Source organism: Glandiceps talaboti, chromosome 21, assembly GCF_964340395.1.
Source record: "Glandiceps talaboti chromosome 21, keGlaTala1.1, whole genome shotgun sequence".
NCBI lineage: Eukaryota > Metazoa > Hemichordata > Enteropneusta > Spengelidae > Glandiceps > Glandiceps talaboti.
Window position 1 is genome coordinate 6,561,941 of NC_135569.1, and position 19,545 is coordinate 6,581,485.

General features: G+C 37.2%; 2 protein-coding genes across 2 annotated transcripts; one reads left to right on the forward strand and one right to left on the reverse strand.

Moving 5' to 3' along the window:
* Positions 1-3,620: 3,620 nt before the first annotated feature.
* Positions 3,621-7,514, forward strand: LOC144451775 (pyrimidodiazepine synthase-like). The gene is made up of 5 exons (XM_078142679.1): positions 3,621-3,718; positions 4,657-4,762; positions 5,259-5,481; positions 6,396-6,522; positions 7,288-7,514. Exons 1-5 carry the CDS (start codon positions 3,694-3,696, stop codon positions 7,512-7,514), a joined length of 708 nt encoding a protein of 235 aa, XP_077998805.1. The 5' UTR covers positions 3,621-3,693.
* A 797-nt stretch (positions 7,515-8,311) lies between these two features.
* Positions 8,312-16,060, reverse strand: LOC144451528 (aqualysin-1-like). Its single transcript, XM_078142402.1, has 9 exons — positions 16,038-16,060; positions 15,353-15,511; positions 13,916-14,062; positions 13,263-13,398; positions 12,130-12,248; positions 11,568-11,748; positions 10,669-10,871; positions 9,668-9,851; positions 8,312-9,301 (listed from the first exon to the last, which is right to left on the reverse strand). Exons 2-9 carry the CDS (start codon positions 15,482-15,484, stop codon positions 9,150-9,152), a joined length of 1,254 nt encoding a protein of 417 aa, XP_077998528.1. The 5' UTR covers positions 15,485-15,511; positions 16,038-16,060; the 3' UTR covers positions 8,312-9,149.
* Positions 16,061-19,545: the final 3,485 nt, after the last annotated feature.

The window sequence follows — 19,545 nt, forward strand, 5'->3', positions numbered from 1 at the left end:
AAAGTCACTTTAAATGATCCGTGAATGAAATATAGAGTCTAATTTCAGCTTACATAAGACAACATAATTCAGAAGGCAGTGTAATTGCTAAATTGATTGGAACATTTCTTTCCAGACTCTTTCATCATACCCTATCTCTTAGTGATGGATACTTACCTGAGCTGTTTTGCCCCGAGGGAAACTATTATTATGCATATAGTTAAGTGATTAGTGTTATACTTCAGTAACTTGTATCGATATTTTACGAGTCGTGATGGTTTTATTGCCGTTATCGCTGAAATAAATGACAAAATATATAGGGGCTCTAGTAAATTAAAGTTTTCGTTGGATGGTGAGGCGATAATAGTAGGAGATAGACGCTCACAAATTGCTGCTTTCTGGATTCTCTATCTTGCTATATTTTCAAAGGTTAATTTGAAGTGCCGTATTTACTGCTTTAACGACGTATTGGGGTCGTTGTACTTCATTTTTTATCTTTTATTCTACGTTTGCTTCCTTGTATGGCGATAATTAACATCATGTAACAAGGAAACATTGTACAGTACGTCAAGCATGGTGTATACGTACCACTCAAGTTCACTGAAAATGGCACAATCTCACTTTATTGTACGTGTGTACTGAGACGTTATTTCTGGCTTTGTGTTCAAAATGCAGTTAGACATCACCGAATGGTCTCAAGTCAAGCTAATATTCCTTGAAATGTGTACGAGCATATACCCTAACGAATCGTGTATGGTGTATCGTTGGTGTGAGCCAGTCCAGCTTTTTCCAAGCAATACACAATTGAATTAGCTGGTAATCCCTGTAAGAAGGTGATAACTATTTTTAGTCTTTCAGAAATCGCACTCGGTTTGAATTTTCCTGGCTTAACTCCGGTGATATGATCGGCTTAAATGGGTGGATGTGCCTACATATACACTTTGTCAAGATTGAATGGGATTAATAAAATGTGAATTTGAAGACTTGAAGTTTTGTTTGTCTTTGTAGTACCAATTTACCAATAGTTAATCCTGAATAACATGATGACCTATCTAACACGGTTATGAATGGCCTAAAAACTGTCACAGTGTTAGATTTTGAAAGCTCAGTTTAGATTAAGACTGAAATTTAAGTGAAAAATGTTGTGTGGCAGAGCTATTGAAAAGTTTGTCTGTAACAAAGTGTAACCCTATTTTAATCGTTATGGTTATATTGATACAATAACAGTAATGTGATAATCTGGGACTGAAACCCTGGCATTTAACGTCTGATTCTGTATGAAAAAAAATGTTGTGAAGCTGAGGCAGCGCAATGGTTGTTGTTATTGTTTATGATGGTATTGGTGATGATGGTGGTGGTGGTTGTAGTGGTGGTGGTGGTTGTGATAGTGGTGATGGTGGTGGTGGTGGTAGTGGTGGTGGTGGTGGTGGTGGTGGTAGTGGTGATGATGATGATGGTGGTGGTGGTGGTGATTGCGGCAGTATGGGTGGCGGTGGGGTGGGGTGGTGGTGGTGGTGGTGGTGGTGGTGGTGGTGGTGGTGGTGGTGGTGGTGGAGGGGGTGATGGTACTGGTGATGTTGGTTCTGCTGGTGCTGGTGAGTTGACGAAGGAGTCAAACCCAACAAAATTATGAATAATACCTACACTACCAATAGGAGTATCAATAAGAATGATAAAAACATAAGATAAATATTATAACCTAGAGCATTAATATCTAATACAAATATTATTTACTGCTTGTAAACACAGTGTTGATGCCAACGGCTATGGAGCCCATACTATTATACGAAATACAATCTAAGGAAACGAGAGAACTGTCGATTAAATGTAATAGTTGCAACCGTTGAGACCTATAAATATTATTAAAATATCCTATTTCATGTTGTGTTCAATGTTTACTTATAAATCACCTTCGGGGGGAGTACATCAACGTTGAATTTATAGCTCAACTATTTCATTCCGCCATTAAGATTCATAACTCGCTGTTTTTTTCAATACATTAACAAACTCAAGGGAACGCTGTGTAAGGTTTTAGTTGACGTGAATTAAAAACCTGGGCGTCCACTCTATATAGAATGTTTTCTCTAAATTTATAGGTTTGGAACCCCCTGGGATTTGGATTCAGATCTCGTCCTGTTTTTAAGTAACAAAATTTATCTGAGCCAAATAATTGACAATTTAAATGAAATATGTTTTTGGTAGGACATTCTCCAGACAGATTAGTTTATTTTTCAAATTCAATACTTCTTTATGTATTTATGTATTTTACGATAACTCTGATAAGAGAGAGAGAGAGAGAGAGAGAGAGAGAGAGAGAGAGAGAGAGAGAGAGAGAGAGAGAGAGAGAGAGAGAGTGTGTGTGTGTGTGGGGGGGGGGGGCTTCACGTCACGTCACGTCACGTCACGTCAAGGAAATCAAACCACTGACCAAATAGATTTCTAAAAACATCAAACTCTGAAATTTGGTTCAATTCAGCGGCCCTGAAAAGAGTTATTCACACCGAATACTTCTTGAGATACAGTGTGTGCCGGACTATAGCTCTGGAAATATGCGCTTCGGGGACTCTACACATCTCCTTCACAAGAGTCTAGTATGAAAAAGCACAGCTGGCATAAGCTTTGTATTGTTCCCGACTGTTGAGGAACCCTGTAGATTTTCGTTAGCTGAATGAGGCGTACGTTTTCAATAATGCGCAAGTTTTAAGTTGCAGCAGGTCACATTGACACGGATGGAGGTGTCGACCATTCTATGTTCCAACATACGGATTACAGGAGCGCCACCAACGTCTACCTTTCACATTGTATGATACGGTAGTGACTGAATTTGTCATTAAAGGCACAGAAGGCGTAAAAAAGTGTGTGGTTCTGATTACATTCAATTTTAGGAAGTGTCTTCCTTCGCATTGAGTGAAACTGCGCGATCACAGAAACAAGTGTAATTTTACCCCTTTCATATAGTGTTGGTTTAATACGTCAATATTAACGATATTATCGTCATTTTATTGAATTCTGATAGAAATATTCTGAGCCATAACTCAGGAAACAAATGCCTGTGGGAATGGTCAGCTTTCTAGGACTTGGATGGAACTTCTTGTCAAAATGTCTCTAGACCGCGGCTTAACCCCCAGTAAAGATGACCATGTTCAGGAATGCCCCCCCCCACCCATAAATTATGCTTATTTTTTTTTAAATTGTTAATTATGTGTATTACAGAGTATTCTTTAAAAAAAAACTTGGGGGGGGGGTAATCAATATTTAACAAGATAATGTCATCGCATATGAGAAAATTGACACCTGTCAATCATCTCTAGAGTACACGTAGGTCGGTGGGAGACTCAGAATACAGAGGAAAGTTTTCACATCATCACTATAGTATAGACTCAGACCACTATAATTCGTTAGTGGTCTGAGCTATAGATCATTATATTGTCCCTAAACCCGGTAAGTCTATACATAGTCCCATTTTCCATGTTTTCCGCGACAATATACCTCTCCTTACAAAGTCAAACGTGCGTATATATTAACTCCTGAAACTATGTATGCCATTATCCATACCATACCCATTCGCACATCGATCCATCAAAACTAGGTCAGGTGCTACATTGACCTTTGACATCCGTGAAGTACGTCATACAGGGGACTCCCGTGTAAACGGAGTCACGCAGTACCGGTACTTGGCTCCATTTAGAAAATTACTATCACATATATTACACCATGTCTATAAAGCACTTAGCTACAGGTAAGCATCTGTTTCGAGAATCTGTTTACAACATTTAAATCACTAGGTAGGTCCCGAGTTCTCGTTGAGTTGCAATGACAACTGTCGTCAACATCACTCGAATGACGAGCCGGGTGACGAGCACTATATTTTCAGGATTTCTGCAGCATATATTGTTAGAATAAACTTTGTCTTTGAACTCTGTACTCCCATTCAGTAACTTAGTTGGTGGTCGACCTGTATGCAAACGGCGTAAAGTTCTAAGCAAACCAGCACGCGATCTTACTTTCTAAAACCATCTCGGTCGATAAAATATTGCAAAGAGTGAACTTTGACCTCTGGTAAACCTTGATGAGCGACCGGTCAAAACACCGATGACTTGCAGATTTGTGTAGTGTTGAAACATCGTCACATGGTTTCGGTACGAACTGTCAATATAGTCTGTTTGTGACACTTAATCTCGGGTCAAGTCTCGTCAGGTGACTGTCCCAGCGTTCATGTTAGACTGGGTTATAATGATAGCATTATAATGGGAATACGGGTAGATCATAGATGTGCATTTAGGGAGCCATCATTAATATTTTGTCGAGGGTGGCGGAGATTTGGGAAAATGGGAATGACAAGGGGTGTACGTATTCACAAATATTTCGATTAAACTTGTCATTTCCGTAGACTGTAAAGCATGGTGGTAAGATACATCGTGTCACTCAGCTCCGCTCACTGCACTGCCGCTTCTCTCGCCGAGAGAGGTTGACCGATGTTTGAGGGCGCCCTGTCACAGCGTACCTTACAGGCTACAATTTATATTACTCTAATCAGCTGACTAACAATAAGCCCCTACCATTGAAGTTGATACATAATATATACATCCACCAAACTAAATAAAATTTCTTAGCTGTCATTGATATAAGTAATAAAATATGCTGAAATATAATTTGACACATGTTTCCTCTCAACAGGTGCTGCATTACCTCCATTACAGGAAGGAATGTTACGTCTTTTTAGCATGACATTTTGTCCTTTTGCACAACGATCTAGATTGGTTTTGGAAGCCAAAAGGATACCGTAAGTAGACCAAACGAGTGTGATAAGACAATAAAAACTATAAAGAAATGTTTGTTTCTGACTTCAGGAAATAGGGCAAATTTTATTTATTTATTTATTTTTTTTTTATAAATTGCTTGACACTAAGACAGCACACATCTTAGTCACAATAAACAAAAATCGTATCAACAGTGCTACATTCTTTTATCTGGTCAACAAAAATCTTACTAACGTTGCTACTTTTTATCATTTGGCTCACTAAAATCGTACCAACAGTGCTACATTTTATCATCTGGCTCAACAAAAATCTTACCAACAGTGCTACATTTTATGTCTATCTCAACAACATTCTTTCACCAGAGATGTTTTGGGAAAGCAATACTATTAAGATTTTATTGTTGAGCCAGACCAGAAAACATATCATTATATGTATGTAGCTGTATTGATAACATTTTTGTTGGGCCAGAGAATATTTTGTTTCAAGTTTCGTAATTTTGATCATATGGTATTTTTACAGGTATAACCTAGTCAACTGCAATCTGAAAAACAAACCAGAATGGCTTCTTGAGCGGAATCCCAAGGGTTTAGTACCTGTTTTGGAACACCATGGTAATGTGATCTATGAGTCTTTGATCGTCAATGACTATTTAGATGCAGTCTTTCCGGACCGCCCTTTGAACCCGAAGGATCCTTACAAGAAAGCTGAGGATCAGATGCTAGTAAATGCACTTGATCATTTGGTATGTTCTGTGATGCACAGTGGGATAGATATAGAGGGTGGGATGACACAGACAGCCACTTTTGACATGTAATTTGACCTACCCAAATTTCCTATAATGAATATGTGTATGAACAGACCTGGGGAACTACCATCAATGCAGTGAAGCCAAATTAGAGATATACAAATCAAAACAGACATTGGGTCAAAAGTGATGGACTTTAGGGAAAGTGTTTTCACTATATTATCACATACTAATGAAAAGGTTTTCCCCATCAATCACTTTAAATAATGCAGAAAATAATAATGCAGCTAAAATATGTCTTAGATCATTTAAATTTGGGTCTGAAGGCAATAATGTTATACTTACAATTTATTTCAGACTGTTATTGTCACTATTTGTATCCAATATGACATCATAAACAATTTCTTATATATATATATATATATATATATATATATATATATATATATATATATATATATATATATATATATATATATATATATATATGTATATATATATATATAGTTTTGGTAGTACTGGAACTCTTTCTTGGTTGTAACTAGGAGTTTCACGCATTGTGCGATCATCAGACAACTCTGATATAGATATAGAGGGTGGGATGACACAGACAGTCACTTTTGACATGTAATATAACCTACCCAAATTTCCTATAATGAATATGTGTATGAACAGACCTGGGGAACTACCATCAATGCAGTGATGCAGGTGTATATATATATAACTCGGTGAGTATCAATCTGCTAAGACAGTGCTCTATACCGCAGTGGCAGAGCGTAAACTATATATATATATATATATATATATATATATATACTTCATTCAAAAGGATAAGGATGTTATAAGTGTATATATATATATTTTACAAAGCATGCTACTCAGGTGCTTTTATTTCATTTCTTATTTGACAGGTTGCTCTTCGAATTTACAAAGTTCTAAAAACCAATGGTACAGATGAGAAAAGTAGGACACAAGTGTTTAGAGGTTTGAAAATATTGGAATCAGCCTTGCAAAAACGTGGATCAAAATTTTTTGGTGGTAAGTGACATTTCTTTTTCTAGTTATTTCATGTTGTGCTTTCTTTATTTCAATATATGGTGAGATAAGAAAAACAATTATTTTCATATCAGCAACTTCTGCTCACAAATCTTCCTATTTTCTTGAAAGGGATAAAGGTATTTTCATAAACTTTCGTTGAGGAGATATATATTATATATTTAATGTATAATTTATAAATGATATATATAGTTCATATTTATTATATCAAATATTATATATAATCTATAAATCATATATATTTCATATTTACTATTATACATGATGTATTATATATTAATCATATATATATTTCATATTTACTATTAAGCATTATGTATTATATATAAATCATACATATATTTCATATTTTCGTGCAATTACCAAGAGACACTAAATTCAAAAGCTTCAATGTTGTCAGAGTGGTCCACTTTATGTTAGATGAACACTAAATATTCATGACTCCTAAGTGCATATTACCTTCAGATAAATGGTCATGAATAGTCAGTGTTCATCGTATACATATGTATTTCTACTAAATCGCATGAGGAAACAGTAGACCATTTTTAGAACAATTAAGGTGAAATGGAGTTTGTGTTTCTTGGTATATTATGCAAAATGTATGTGAAGTGAAGTCATTAAATGACTCTGCAGACCCGCAAGTTAATGACAGTACCTTTATTTCCTGGTATTCCTCATTATTCTATATGAAAGACTAAAACATATCCTTCCTTCGAATATGCTGGTTTTTTCCTTTTGTTCTTAAAGGCGATCAACCAGGAATGGCAGACTACAACATGTGGCCATGGTTCGAAAGATTGAAACTTGTAGATTTTGGAATCACAATCTTTGGTGAAGAGTTACCAACACTGACGAAATACGTTGATAAAATGTTTTCAGAAGACAGGGCTGTGAAGAATACAGTGACCAGTGCAGAACTGCATACAAAATTCAACAACTCTTATTTTGAGGGAAATCCAATGTATGATCATTAATATACATGTGACCCAGCTAAGTATATATGTGACTCCTCTAGTTTTACATGACATAGCTGATTATACATATGACCCAGCTAATTATACATGTGACCCAACTAATTATTCATGTGACCCAGCTAATTATACATGTGACTCAACTAATTATACATGTGACAATTGACGTCATGTTTAATGGAAGTTGCCCAGCAAGGCCAGTAGGTCACTTCTGCCTAAGTTCGGATCGATGCCAGTTCCGCACTATTAAGTGAAAGTGAGTAAAACCGTGCATTTCATCTCGTGCAACACCCAAGTTCTTATTAAACAACATGAATTCACATGGTATACTCTCCAGTTAACAGTAAATAAAGTCGAGCCTGATTTTATCCTAGCTGCTTTAGTTGATGTCGTGTGAGTCAAGAAAAGTAACTTTCACCACACTACATCACGTGATGTCTATAAACATAAGAGGAACTACAATTATTCAAATTAAGTATGAACCGACCTATGTGCATTGAGGTAGGGAATTCTGGGATTGGAGCCCAATATTACCTATGACTTAGACCCCTTGTTTGGTAGTCTGAGCCTATCCTGGTACATGGTGTTACCAGTTTACCTATGTACGAGTCAAGAGGACAAGTGTCTTCTGTTGTCTACCGTACAGGTCATTTAGGTTCAAACACTGAAATGACGGATTAGGTGCAAACAGTAGGCAGGCAGACTCATGGTATCCAATTTAAAATTCCATGGTGTCATGAAGTACAGTGTTATTGTGAATTTCAATAGAAGACCAAAGACCAATACATGATAAGATCACTTTATTGTATAATCCCGATGTTCACCACAATTAAATATAAAGTTGCGCCAAATGAGTCTAAAGAAATTAACACGTACACGTTAGAAACTTTTAGAAGACGTTAAATATGTATGTTGACACATAGAGATCAAGCCCGTTATAGTCACATCAAACACATAACAGATCATGTATTTCAGGACTTTGGCCATCCAGGGCATCGTGGCAAACCAAGGGCTTAACATTTTCAATCGGCGAAATAGTTGCTGGTCTTGTAAATGTTTATGAAGATACTGATTTGAGAACACATAGCATAATGTACAATTCTCATGAAGAAAATTGATGTGAAATAAAATAAAACGTACATTTTGTCAATTTTCGATGAAACGATAAAGTTGAGCTTAAATATTTCTCTTTACTCTTCATCTAACATTTGAATTGCAAATCAAATCAAATCACGAAATTGGAAACAAAACATCGTCAGAAATCTTACTATGATCATCACCACAATTTATCGTCTGGCTGAACAAAACTCTTAGCAACTTGTCCCTATGTGTTTAATTTGATCTGCTTCACTTTCTATTAATGAAGTTATAAGAACTCCCTTTTCGACCATCTTCTCTCAAATTGGCGTGTCAATGACACTTGTCGTTTTTGCTAGAAGCCACTTCTGATAATTTCATATATACGGCGACAGAAAACTATATCTATCAAAACCATACAGCTGGCCAAGTATGGAATATGTTAAACAACTTGTACACTTCATAAAAAATAATGAATTAATTAATCACTATAATGTTAATCAGAAGCAATTTTCGAGTTCATCGTTCTGTATTTCTGAATCAGTGGTCATGTATCAACAGCTACTGTCCTGCATATACCAGTTTGTTAACTGCATTATTGTTAAGTGAAAGAAATTGTAAAACGTCAGGTGTTGCCCGGTTAATCACTTTATCTTCGATCTCCTGTGGATTAACGATTGTTGGGTTCTCAGCTATAATCATTGCTGCAGTTCCTGAAAAAAAGAACAAAATAGTGCACATGCATAACAAGGCACTTGTAACTTTCTTGTGGTGGTGGTGTTGGTGGTGGTGGTGGTGGTGGTGGTGGTGGTGGTGGTGGAAGCTGCGGTGGTGGTGGCTTGTCATCGTCATCGCAGTGTGGTTATGGTGAAATGGAGAGAGAAGCAGGAGAAAGAGGAACAATGTAGGCATATTTTCCTAAACTAGACCCGATGTGTTTTCTGTAACGTCATGACGGTGACGTAATAGAAGCCATGGTGTACGACCATGAGCAGAAAAACAGAGATTGCCCTGAACAGTCTTGTTATCATCATTCCATAGTTGTATGTACAAAATGGTCGGCATGGTCGTTTACTTACCAGCAACAATGGCGGCAGATATAGACGTTCCTGAGGTTTGTTGAGTTGAAGTAATGGTATCACTCGAAGCTGTATCAACCTGGTAACCTGGAGCAAACAAGTCGACGCAAGAACCAGTATTGCTGTCAAAGACAGTGTCATCTGCTAGCATCGGTATAGAAATGGAGCTACCAGCTACCAAGCCCTAATTTTTAAACAAAACAAACATGATACAAGTACCGCTATGAATAACATAACAGTAACATGCTTAGGGACCGGTAATGCTAACTGGTGTGTGTGTGTGGGGGGGGGGGTGTGTTTTGGAGTTGGACCCCACATCCCACATCAACCCCCACCCCATTCTAATAACCATAAAAGACAACACCCCCCCCCCCAAACTGCATATCCCAAAATGACCCTACCCCAACCTTATCCAAGTGCATGTATATTTATAACACGTCACTTGGTATGTACTGTAGACAGGTTCTCACCTTTTGAATTGAATTTACTATAATTTCCAGTTGGTACAAACTGTTTTTTCTTGTACATCTTAATCTGGAATCTGTATAACATGTCCACCATTCCTGAGAATAGCATCAATATCATGGCACTAATCCATGGGAGATTCATACTTGTGGAGTTTTCTTGAGAATTAATAATCCAAAATAAATACCCATTTGTCATCTATATGGTTACTTTAAGGAAAGGAGAACATAATTCCCGAAAACAAAAGAGTTCCAGATTTCAAATATTGTGCACACACACACACACACACACACACACACACACACACACACACACACACACACGCACATACATACATACATACATACATACATACATACATACATACATACATACATACATACATACATACATACATACATACATACATACATACATACATACATACATACATACATACATACATACATACATACATACATACATACATACATATTACATACATGAATGACTGACTAGATCCAGAGCTACTAGGAGCATAGACAGGCTATACTTACTGAATGTAAGCTGCTTATTAAGTGTTCACAGTCGGAATTCCCTGCTGCCATAACAAACACATATCCTTTGTTGTCCATGTACGTTGTGGCGTCGTTGAAGGCTTGAGAGTAATGACGGTCAGGAGTACCGAAGGGTAAAACAACTACTGCCGGCAAACGATCTCCCGTCCCCTTGTATCGATGGTGAACGATCATGTCAAGTCCTGTCAGTCAAAATAAAAACACAAGCAACAAGTCTATTCATAAATATATATTTCATAAATGAAAATCGTTATTAATAGGACAACTGAAAGATGATCACATGAAATTTTTTATATAACCAGAATGCCAGCACTCGTTAGTGTAAATACGTATACCAGCAATTCTTGCATATGTGGGCAACAACATAAACATTGTCAGAGGGGATATCTTAGGAAAAGGACGTGGGGGTATTTTGGAGTCACCAATTTCCATGCAAGTTTTGGGGGTAGGGTCGTTTTTTGTGCAATGATAATCTTGGTCACAGATATTCCATCGATAGAGTAGGGGACATAGTCAGTACTGTTAGTGTACTAAGGACCTAACTCTGTTTTTTCAATTGTAACCATTTTAATTTTGTTCGTGTGTGATTTCTATGCTTTTATCGATAAGTGAACAATTCAACCAAAAATATGCACATATTCGCTCGACCATTTGACGTGGAATATATCACTTTGCTGCTAAGCCAAAGCTCTCTTTTTGCCGAAATTCTAACTTTGCATCCTTCAAACAACGTTCTGTATTGATTCATAAAAAGGATTAAGGCAAATGTCACCTTGACAACTATAAAAAAAACTATGAATATTTCATTAACATTAATACCAACGTGTTTTTAGAGAAATTATCGAATAGATATTCACTGGGAAGACAAATTTACATACCATGAAGAGCATCGCTTAGGTAATTTTTAACATCATCATGGGTACAACGTCCCACCAATACACGTACATCCCAAAGAGTAGCATCTGGGGCAACTCCATAGTCCTTTCCACCGACCACGCCAGCTACATTAGTGCCATGGCTTTCGCAGTACTCCTCTAACGCTTCTTCGGGTGATTCTCCCTAAATTACACCAAAAAAGTAAACAACCAGAAAAACAGCTAAATATACATGGTTAGGTGGGTAGATCGGTGGTGACGGACGGGCATATGTGCGGATGGGTGGGGTATTTGGTGGCGTGGTGGGTGGGTGGATGTGTGGGTGGGTGGATGCGCGGATGATCTTACACACGCACATACATGTACACAGATAAACAAACAAGCGTGCATGCATACATACATACATACATACATACATACATACATACATACATACATACATACATACATACATACATACATAGTATTGCATGTGGTGTTAACATTTATTGGAGATCTGCTAGTTTACAGGTAGTTTTTGGCAAATGTATGTGTCTATCACAATGACAGAAAAGTTACTACTCGCCTGCATAAAGTCACATTTTTCGCTTTCATCTGGAACAAAGCGAATTTTGCCATTAAACTGTTCATGGTCCTCTCTTATTCCAGAATCAACAATGTAGATGTCAACATCTTGTGCACTACCTAAGGATATTAAGATAATGATACTTCAACTACATGTGAGTAGACACATGTGTGCACGATCACACGGGAGGTCCTGCTTGTTTATCAATCACAATGTGTCACATCATATCGACATGTGTCATCATAGTTCATGAAACATCATTTTCATACAGCCTTCTGTGATTGGTTTAGATTGTGTCACGCGATCTGGACTAGTGACCCAGAGTGACCCCAATTTGCATACAGAGTGCAATATTCCTTTTCCGTTTTTCCCTAGGGCACTTTTACCGTATCACGTTAGTCCTCCCGCTGATTTATTTTGAGTACATTCTGAACGCTAATATTTTCCCACGCTGGGGAAATGAATAAGATATTCAATACCTAGAATTGTCCGATGTTTACTCAAAACGATCAGCTATGGGCAGATCAGCATAGGCCTATCTCATCATTGTTGACGCCACAAAATGAAAACACCCTGAGGCAGATTATGTATGTAAATCCGTCACAAAATGAATCTAGCTTCAAACCATTCACAAATGAACTTTAAAAAAAATAAACAAAACTACCTATATACACTGCATAGTATTAATCATAAAACTAAGTGCCACTGTCGTTGACTTCATGTTGTACATTAAATCCCGAGATCGTATACAATATATAGTACACATTCAGTCAGAAGGTTATGATATATGGCATACAATATAGACGATATAGTATATCGTATGCAGTATATAGTATACTTACTATACAATATATAGTGCATAATATACAGTATATCGTATATCGCATACGGTATAGACAATACAGTACAGACGATACAGTATACAGCGTACATGTTATGCAATATATAGTACACAATATACACTATACGGTATATGGCATAGACGATACAGTATACGGTAGACGATACAGTATATAGTATACTTTATATAGAGCACATAGTATACAGTATATGGTATAGACTATACAGTATGCAGTATACAGTGTATATAGTATACTATATATAGTAATTAATAAGATACGTGATTTACATACCTAATGGTGTGTACGATACATCTGGAGGATTGCTTAACGGCTCCCGTTGATCTATCCTGTCCAGATGGGCAGGTGAATTTAGTAGTATTACCTCGACGTCCTGCTCAATATAACTCACTTCAGGATATAAGCGTATCTGTGGTAGATAGTTATGCTAATTAGATGTTATTCCCCGATATTTTTCTTGTTCAGCCAAGGACAATACGAGTAACCTAAGGGGCCCTTGTCACTATGAATGGTTAGATGAGTCACTAGACGAGTAGTGACAACCCTTAGGTTACAAGTATTTTTCCGGCTGAATGAAAACAAAAATATTTCTCCCTTTCTTTCATCGATACTCCTCACTACCCTCTCCGCCATTACCTTTATCTTGTCCCCTTGCCCACACAGTCTGGTGAAATATAAGTTTTCCCCACTAAAATACTGGCTGTATTTCCAATCCCACTGACCAACACAACAACAAAACCCCCTTAAAGATTCGTGTACAAACAGATTTTTGCACAAACAGCTTTGTTGACAGATAAAATCCATCACAAATTTACAGGTACGACGTCTTTTATTAAGCAAATGAATAATTTGTAGCAACTGCAACTAGCTGTACTTTGTATCATGAACAAAATGATCCAGTAGCAGTCAGTGCAGGTATGACCAACCTCTTCTAATATTGCATCATCCATTGTAGCGGTGAATCCACGAAAGGTATTATTAAACAATTTATCAATATCCAAGTGATGGCTATTCGTTGAAGCGGATTTGACTGCTTGCGCAGAGACCCTTATCACATCGTGTTCCGTTTTCCCCTAAGAGAGACAAAACGTAATAATGAACTTTAACTGTATGTAACCTAAATTTACTGTTCTATCAGCGTTGGCTTCAACATAACACCTAGATATTTTTTTAAATACGCGCGCGCATCGAACCTTAACAATTTATCATATACCATATACGGTTTACGGTTACCCTGTATCTCCACCCATGAGATTCAGTGGAGAGCGTGCGCATCGAACCCGTGCAATAATTTTAACTATCACGCAACCGACACGTTTGGCTAGCTTAACATCCTACGTTTTTGTGCATAAAGTAATGTTTCACTATCGCTTCATATGTCGTTATGTGATACAAATCGTTATGTGATGAAAGTGATGTTTCTGTGCCACTACATAGGGTACATGATAAAATCTTTACGGTCCGGATCGGGATTTGGCAAACCTCGGTAGTACAGCTAACGGGCCCTCCTAAAGTGGGACCCGCCCTTCCAGTAAAGGGTTCTCCTTCGTGTTCGAGAAAGACAGAAAGTGGGAAGAGAAAAGTTGAATAATGAAAATGGCAAGCCAAAATTCATAAGCTCATGTGATTGAAAATACTACTGAACATAAAACCTCGATCCGATTTTAAGTATAATATTGATGTCGATAAAGGCCTTTGATGGTAAGAATATTATCTTATGGTGTAGCCGGTGTACTGCACTGAATTGTTATGCGTTGCATCGGTAGCTACCGTCACACCTCCTAACTCTTGAAAGCAGCTAGCCATAGAATCAAGGCTAGTGTTGAGATTGTCAGAACGTTGGTGATTACGATTTGGTGCACCAATAACTTGATTACATGACAACATTATTCAAATGAAGTCATTATGTTAATGTACACGCACAGCAGAGCTAATCACAAGTTAACACATGAAGCATGTGAAGTGTGCGTGTGATAATTTACATGCAATTATGTAAATTTAACATACATGTGTTTGATGACGACTTTTAGGGTGTGGCTTACTGAATAAGTCCTAACGGCTCTCAGCACAAACTAGTAGGAAGTGCAACAACTATCGATGTAACAAAAAAAGAGTAGTAAACAGGCTACTTCTGACGCGGATTGCACAATAAGAGTTTTTCTCCGCATTTTACTGCACGTATACTAAATTACGTCATCGAATTATTTACATATAATTTGCATATTATGCCTGGGTTGGGTTTCAGTACATACAAATGTACAATACTGTAAGTACCACCCGGCCTACCCCCACCCCCAATATTAATTCAGCTTGTACCCATTTTGAAACTGGGAACGATAACAACACTACTACGTACATCTTACCTCATTGAATACAACAATATACCTATTCTCAATTTCAATTGCGCTGGACGGCCTATGTACTGGTGCAGGTATGGGCTCCTGGGAATCAACGGAGTGGAACATCAACGGTATCATCAAAAGCAGTACGAACATGCTTGCTGTCACGGTGAATGCCTAAATCTGCGAAAAATTCATATGCGACAATACATTTGTAAAGTAACACTTGGTCAAAAGGCCAAATAAAGAAATCGTGTGTTTCTGATAACACGACCGACCCTATAAAAATTAAATCGCGTATTTTTAAAATCTTTTTGAACGTACCTGATACTCGAGCGGTTATCGTTCTATTCCATAACATTGAAATAATATTATATAGTCGGGTTGTTACCTGTTGTATATCGTGCCTTAATATCCTTGATAAAGACTTTTGAACCATTCTGAAACAATCGGCAGCGACCGAGCATCAAACCGGCAACGTCAAAATTCAAAGCTGGTCACTATTAGACTCTAAATTCAACAATCATGATTCCGCTTATATTAAAATACACTGATTCAGAAATAGTTAACAATATTCCACACTGAATTGTCTGAAAGTAAAATTCTAGCTTTTTTTAAAAGTCAACAATATCAAATAAAAACTCGGACATTCGAACGGGCTACAATGTTATGATATCAAGGGAAGGATATAGTCAAACAGATTACCTACCTTACGACCAGAAGTGCTGAATAAAAAGACTCGTTCTCGCCTGTCGAGAACGTCTTTTAAATCAGTTAAGTAATATATGAATGGTTTTGACATTTGTCGCACTTTTAACAGATCTAATAATAATTACTAGTGGTAAAGACAGAACCATACGGCCGGTGGTCTTTACAATATGCAATACGTAACAGCAAATGTGGTGACACTTCCGTAATTTGGTCAATGCGAGAATTAAATGTTATGAATTATCTCCCTTCTACAATTTTAAGGCTGGGAGAACACGATTAGATACATTCTCAGTAAAATCACAGAATTTGATGCTACGATAATACGCATTTTGTAATACCTTCATATGGCGACCCATGATTAGCTAGGCAAGTGATGCATAAACTATTACATAAATGGGATTATTTTACCCTCCCTCTCTCCTCCTGCCGCCTCCATACACATGGACAGACAGACAGACAGACAGACAGACAGACAGACAGACAGACAGACAGACAGACAGACAGACAGACAATATGCACAATATGCATGAAATGGATTTTACGAAAGGACCGAATACGACTCATATAATGGCACTGTATTTAAAAACTTACGAATACGTGTGTAGTTTGGGATTTTTCGCATATAATACTGATAGCAACCATGACGGATCTTGCTTTCGACATGTACAATGGACGTACACTTGTAACAATTACCGACATTTGTAATAAACGCGGGCATTTGTAATAAAACTGCCGACATTACTAATAACCTGGCTTATTTGCAATAAAATGACGATATTTTTAATAATTTCTGTGAACGACAGATGTGAATTCACAAAACTCACATGTTACTATATTGGCGCCAGATAAAGCGACGTTATTTTGACCGGCCTATAAAATGTACTTTTAAAAATCCACCACTTTGCATAGTTTCAAAATTCTGAATCAATTATCTGATACTTTTCATTATCTATTCATTAACTGCGCATGTGTCAACGTTACCATAGACACGTTTAGATGTTGTCAGGAATTCTCATTGTCATAATTTATAGGTGAGTGTTGTCAAAGTATTCTGACAGTTATTCATATTTACGAGTGAATTCCCTTTTAATTCTAAAATTGTCACGTCACGAGGGTGTGTGATTTATTGGGATATATGACCAATTAATAAGGTATGACTGCTTTTCAGATAAACCTCAAAGGGGAAGGGGACAGACAGAGACAGGCAGGCAGACAGACAGGCAGGCAGACAGACAGACAGACAGACAGACAGACAGACAGACAGACAGACAGACAGACAGATCGATCGACTGACTGACTGACTGACTGACTGACTCACTCACTCACTCACTCACTCACTCACTGATTCATCACTGGCCGGTTGGCTGGCTGGCTGGCTGGATAACTTGTGAGGGAGAGAGGGCAGACAGACAGACAGACAGACAGACAGACAGACAGACAGACTCTGACTGGCTGACAAGACAGAAAATGGAGGAACCAATATTAGTACATTACAGATAGGAAAAGAGACTCGATAAACAAGAACCCATCCACCCCACCAACCCAACCCCATCCCCTAACCCTCACCTGTGGAAACAGGAAGTGTAGAAACATCGTTATAAATCTTACTGAAATTCCAGAATGTTGTCGTCTGGTACGATAAAATGCTAACTGGCATCGGCGCATGTTACAACCGAGATCATAGTGGTGTGTAAAGTCTCAGTCCACTATAACGTTAGTAGTCTGAGGTAAAGTACAATCTACGCAACATCATCGAACCCACGTTCGTCGAAAACAATGTAGCAATGTTGGTAAAATTTGTTCGCACTAGGCGATATGATTGAATAACCGTTGCGCGAGTTAGATATGTGTGGAAACATACGATAAAATGTAGAAATGTTAGTAACTCAGTCAGTAAGAACTTTGTCAGGCGACGTTTTTTGTTTAGTTTCCTTGTTTCCATTGTAAATAGAAGCCGACTCAGAGAGAGAACTAAGCAATGTGGGAGATACAGAAACAACCGTTGTCTTTTTTTTCAAAGTGTGGATTGGTACGCAAGGGGCAGAAATACGTCGATGAGTAAAATATACTTTTAATGTATTCTGATTCCAGTGAACTGGTATAGGATATCATTTCTAAGGATAAATAGCTAATGATAAAATAACATATGGAAATGTGTTGCTATGGAATCCAAAAGCTTTGACGAAAATTTCCAATGTGCAATCCGAACAAAGCAATGGATTACACATTATCCAAGCTATTTCATCGGTATATCCATCCTATGGTGATTATTAAGTCATTATTTGTTATCATAGCATGACATTTTGACAATTTATCACTGTTTCCTCAAACCTATAATTTGCATATGAATAGACAGTGTGGCAAAATAGTGCTGATCGCGAATCTTGCTTTTGTCTGCATATTGACACTGGCACAGTGTTGCTCCCAAGCTCCCAAGCTGCCGTTCTTGGCGTTACACACTTTAGGCTTTCCTAATGTTGTTAATGTTTTAAAATACTGAAAGTGTGTTGGTTAGTAGAATTAGGTAAACAAATATTTGCGTATTCGTGACGATTTGCCAGATAAGTCATTAATGTTTGGCAGGGTTTGTAGAAATGATGTTTATCAATTTTCAATTCCAAAGCGTTATTTGTTGTGATATTAATCGTATTAGGATCTGGACTTGGTTTTCAAAGAAATGGGCAATAATACATATTTACATAGGAACCTCTCAGTAGTAAGCCGGGCTCGAACCCACAGCAACGTTAACTTTCTTGACTTCGTAGATTCTATATTACTTTGTGATTGTCATAATATCATGTATGAGCCAACGTGTACATACATACATACATACATACATACATACATACATACATACATACATACATACATACATACATACATACATACATACATACATACATACATACATACATACATACATACATACATACATACATACATACATACATACATACATACATACATACATACATACATACATCTACACGCACGCACACACACATATACGTACGTACGTACATACATACATACATACATACATACATACATACATACATACATACATACATACATACATACATACACATACACACACATACATACATACATACATACATACATACATACATACATATACACATACACACACACACATACATACATACATACATACATACATACATACATACATACATACATACATACATACATACATACATACATACATACATACATACATACATACATACATACATACATACATACATACATACATACATACAAAATGATTTGAAGAGATCAGAGTCATTTTCACCACAATATGTTTAATATTGTATGCGGTACCATTATGAATTCATAAATAACATAAAATGACACTTTTACGTTGATATAAAGTATTGTTTGAACTATGCTACCTATAAGAATAATGTTAGGCTTGACTCACGTCACAATTTTTTGCATTGAAAGTACTGACACCCCCCCCCCCCCCGACCCACCCACACCCC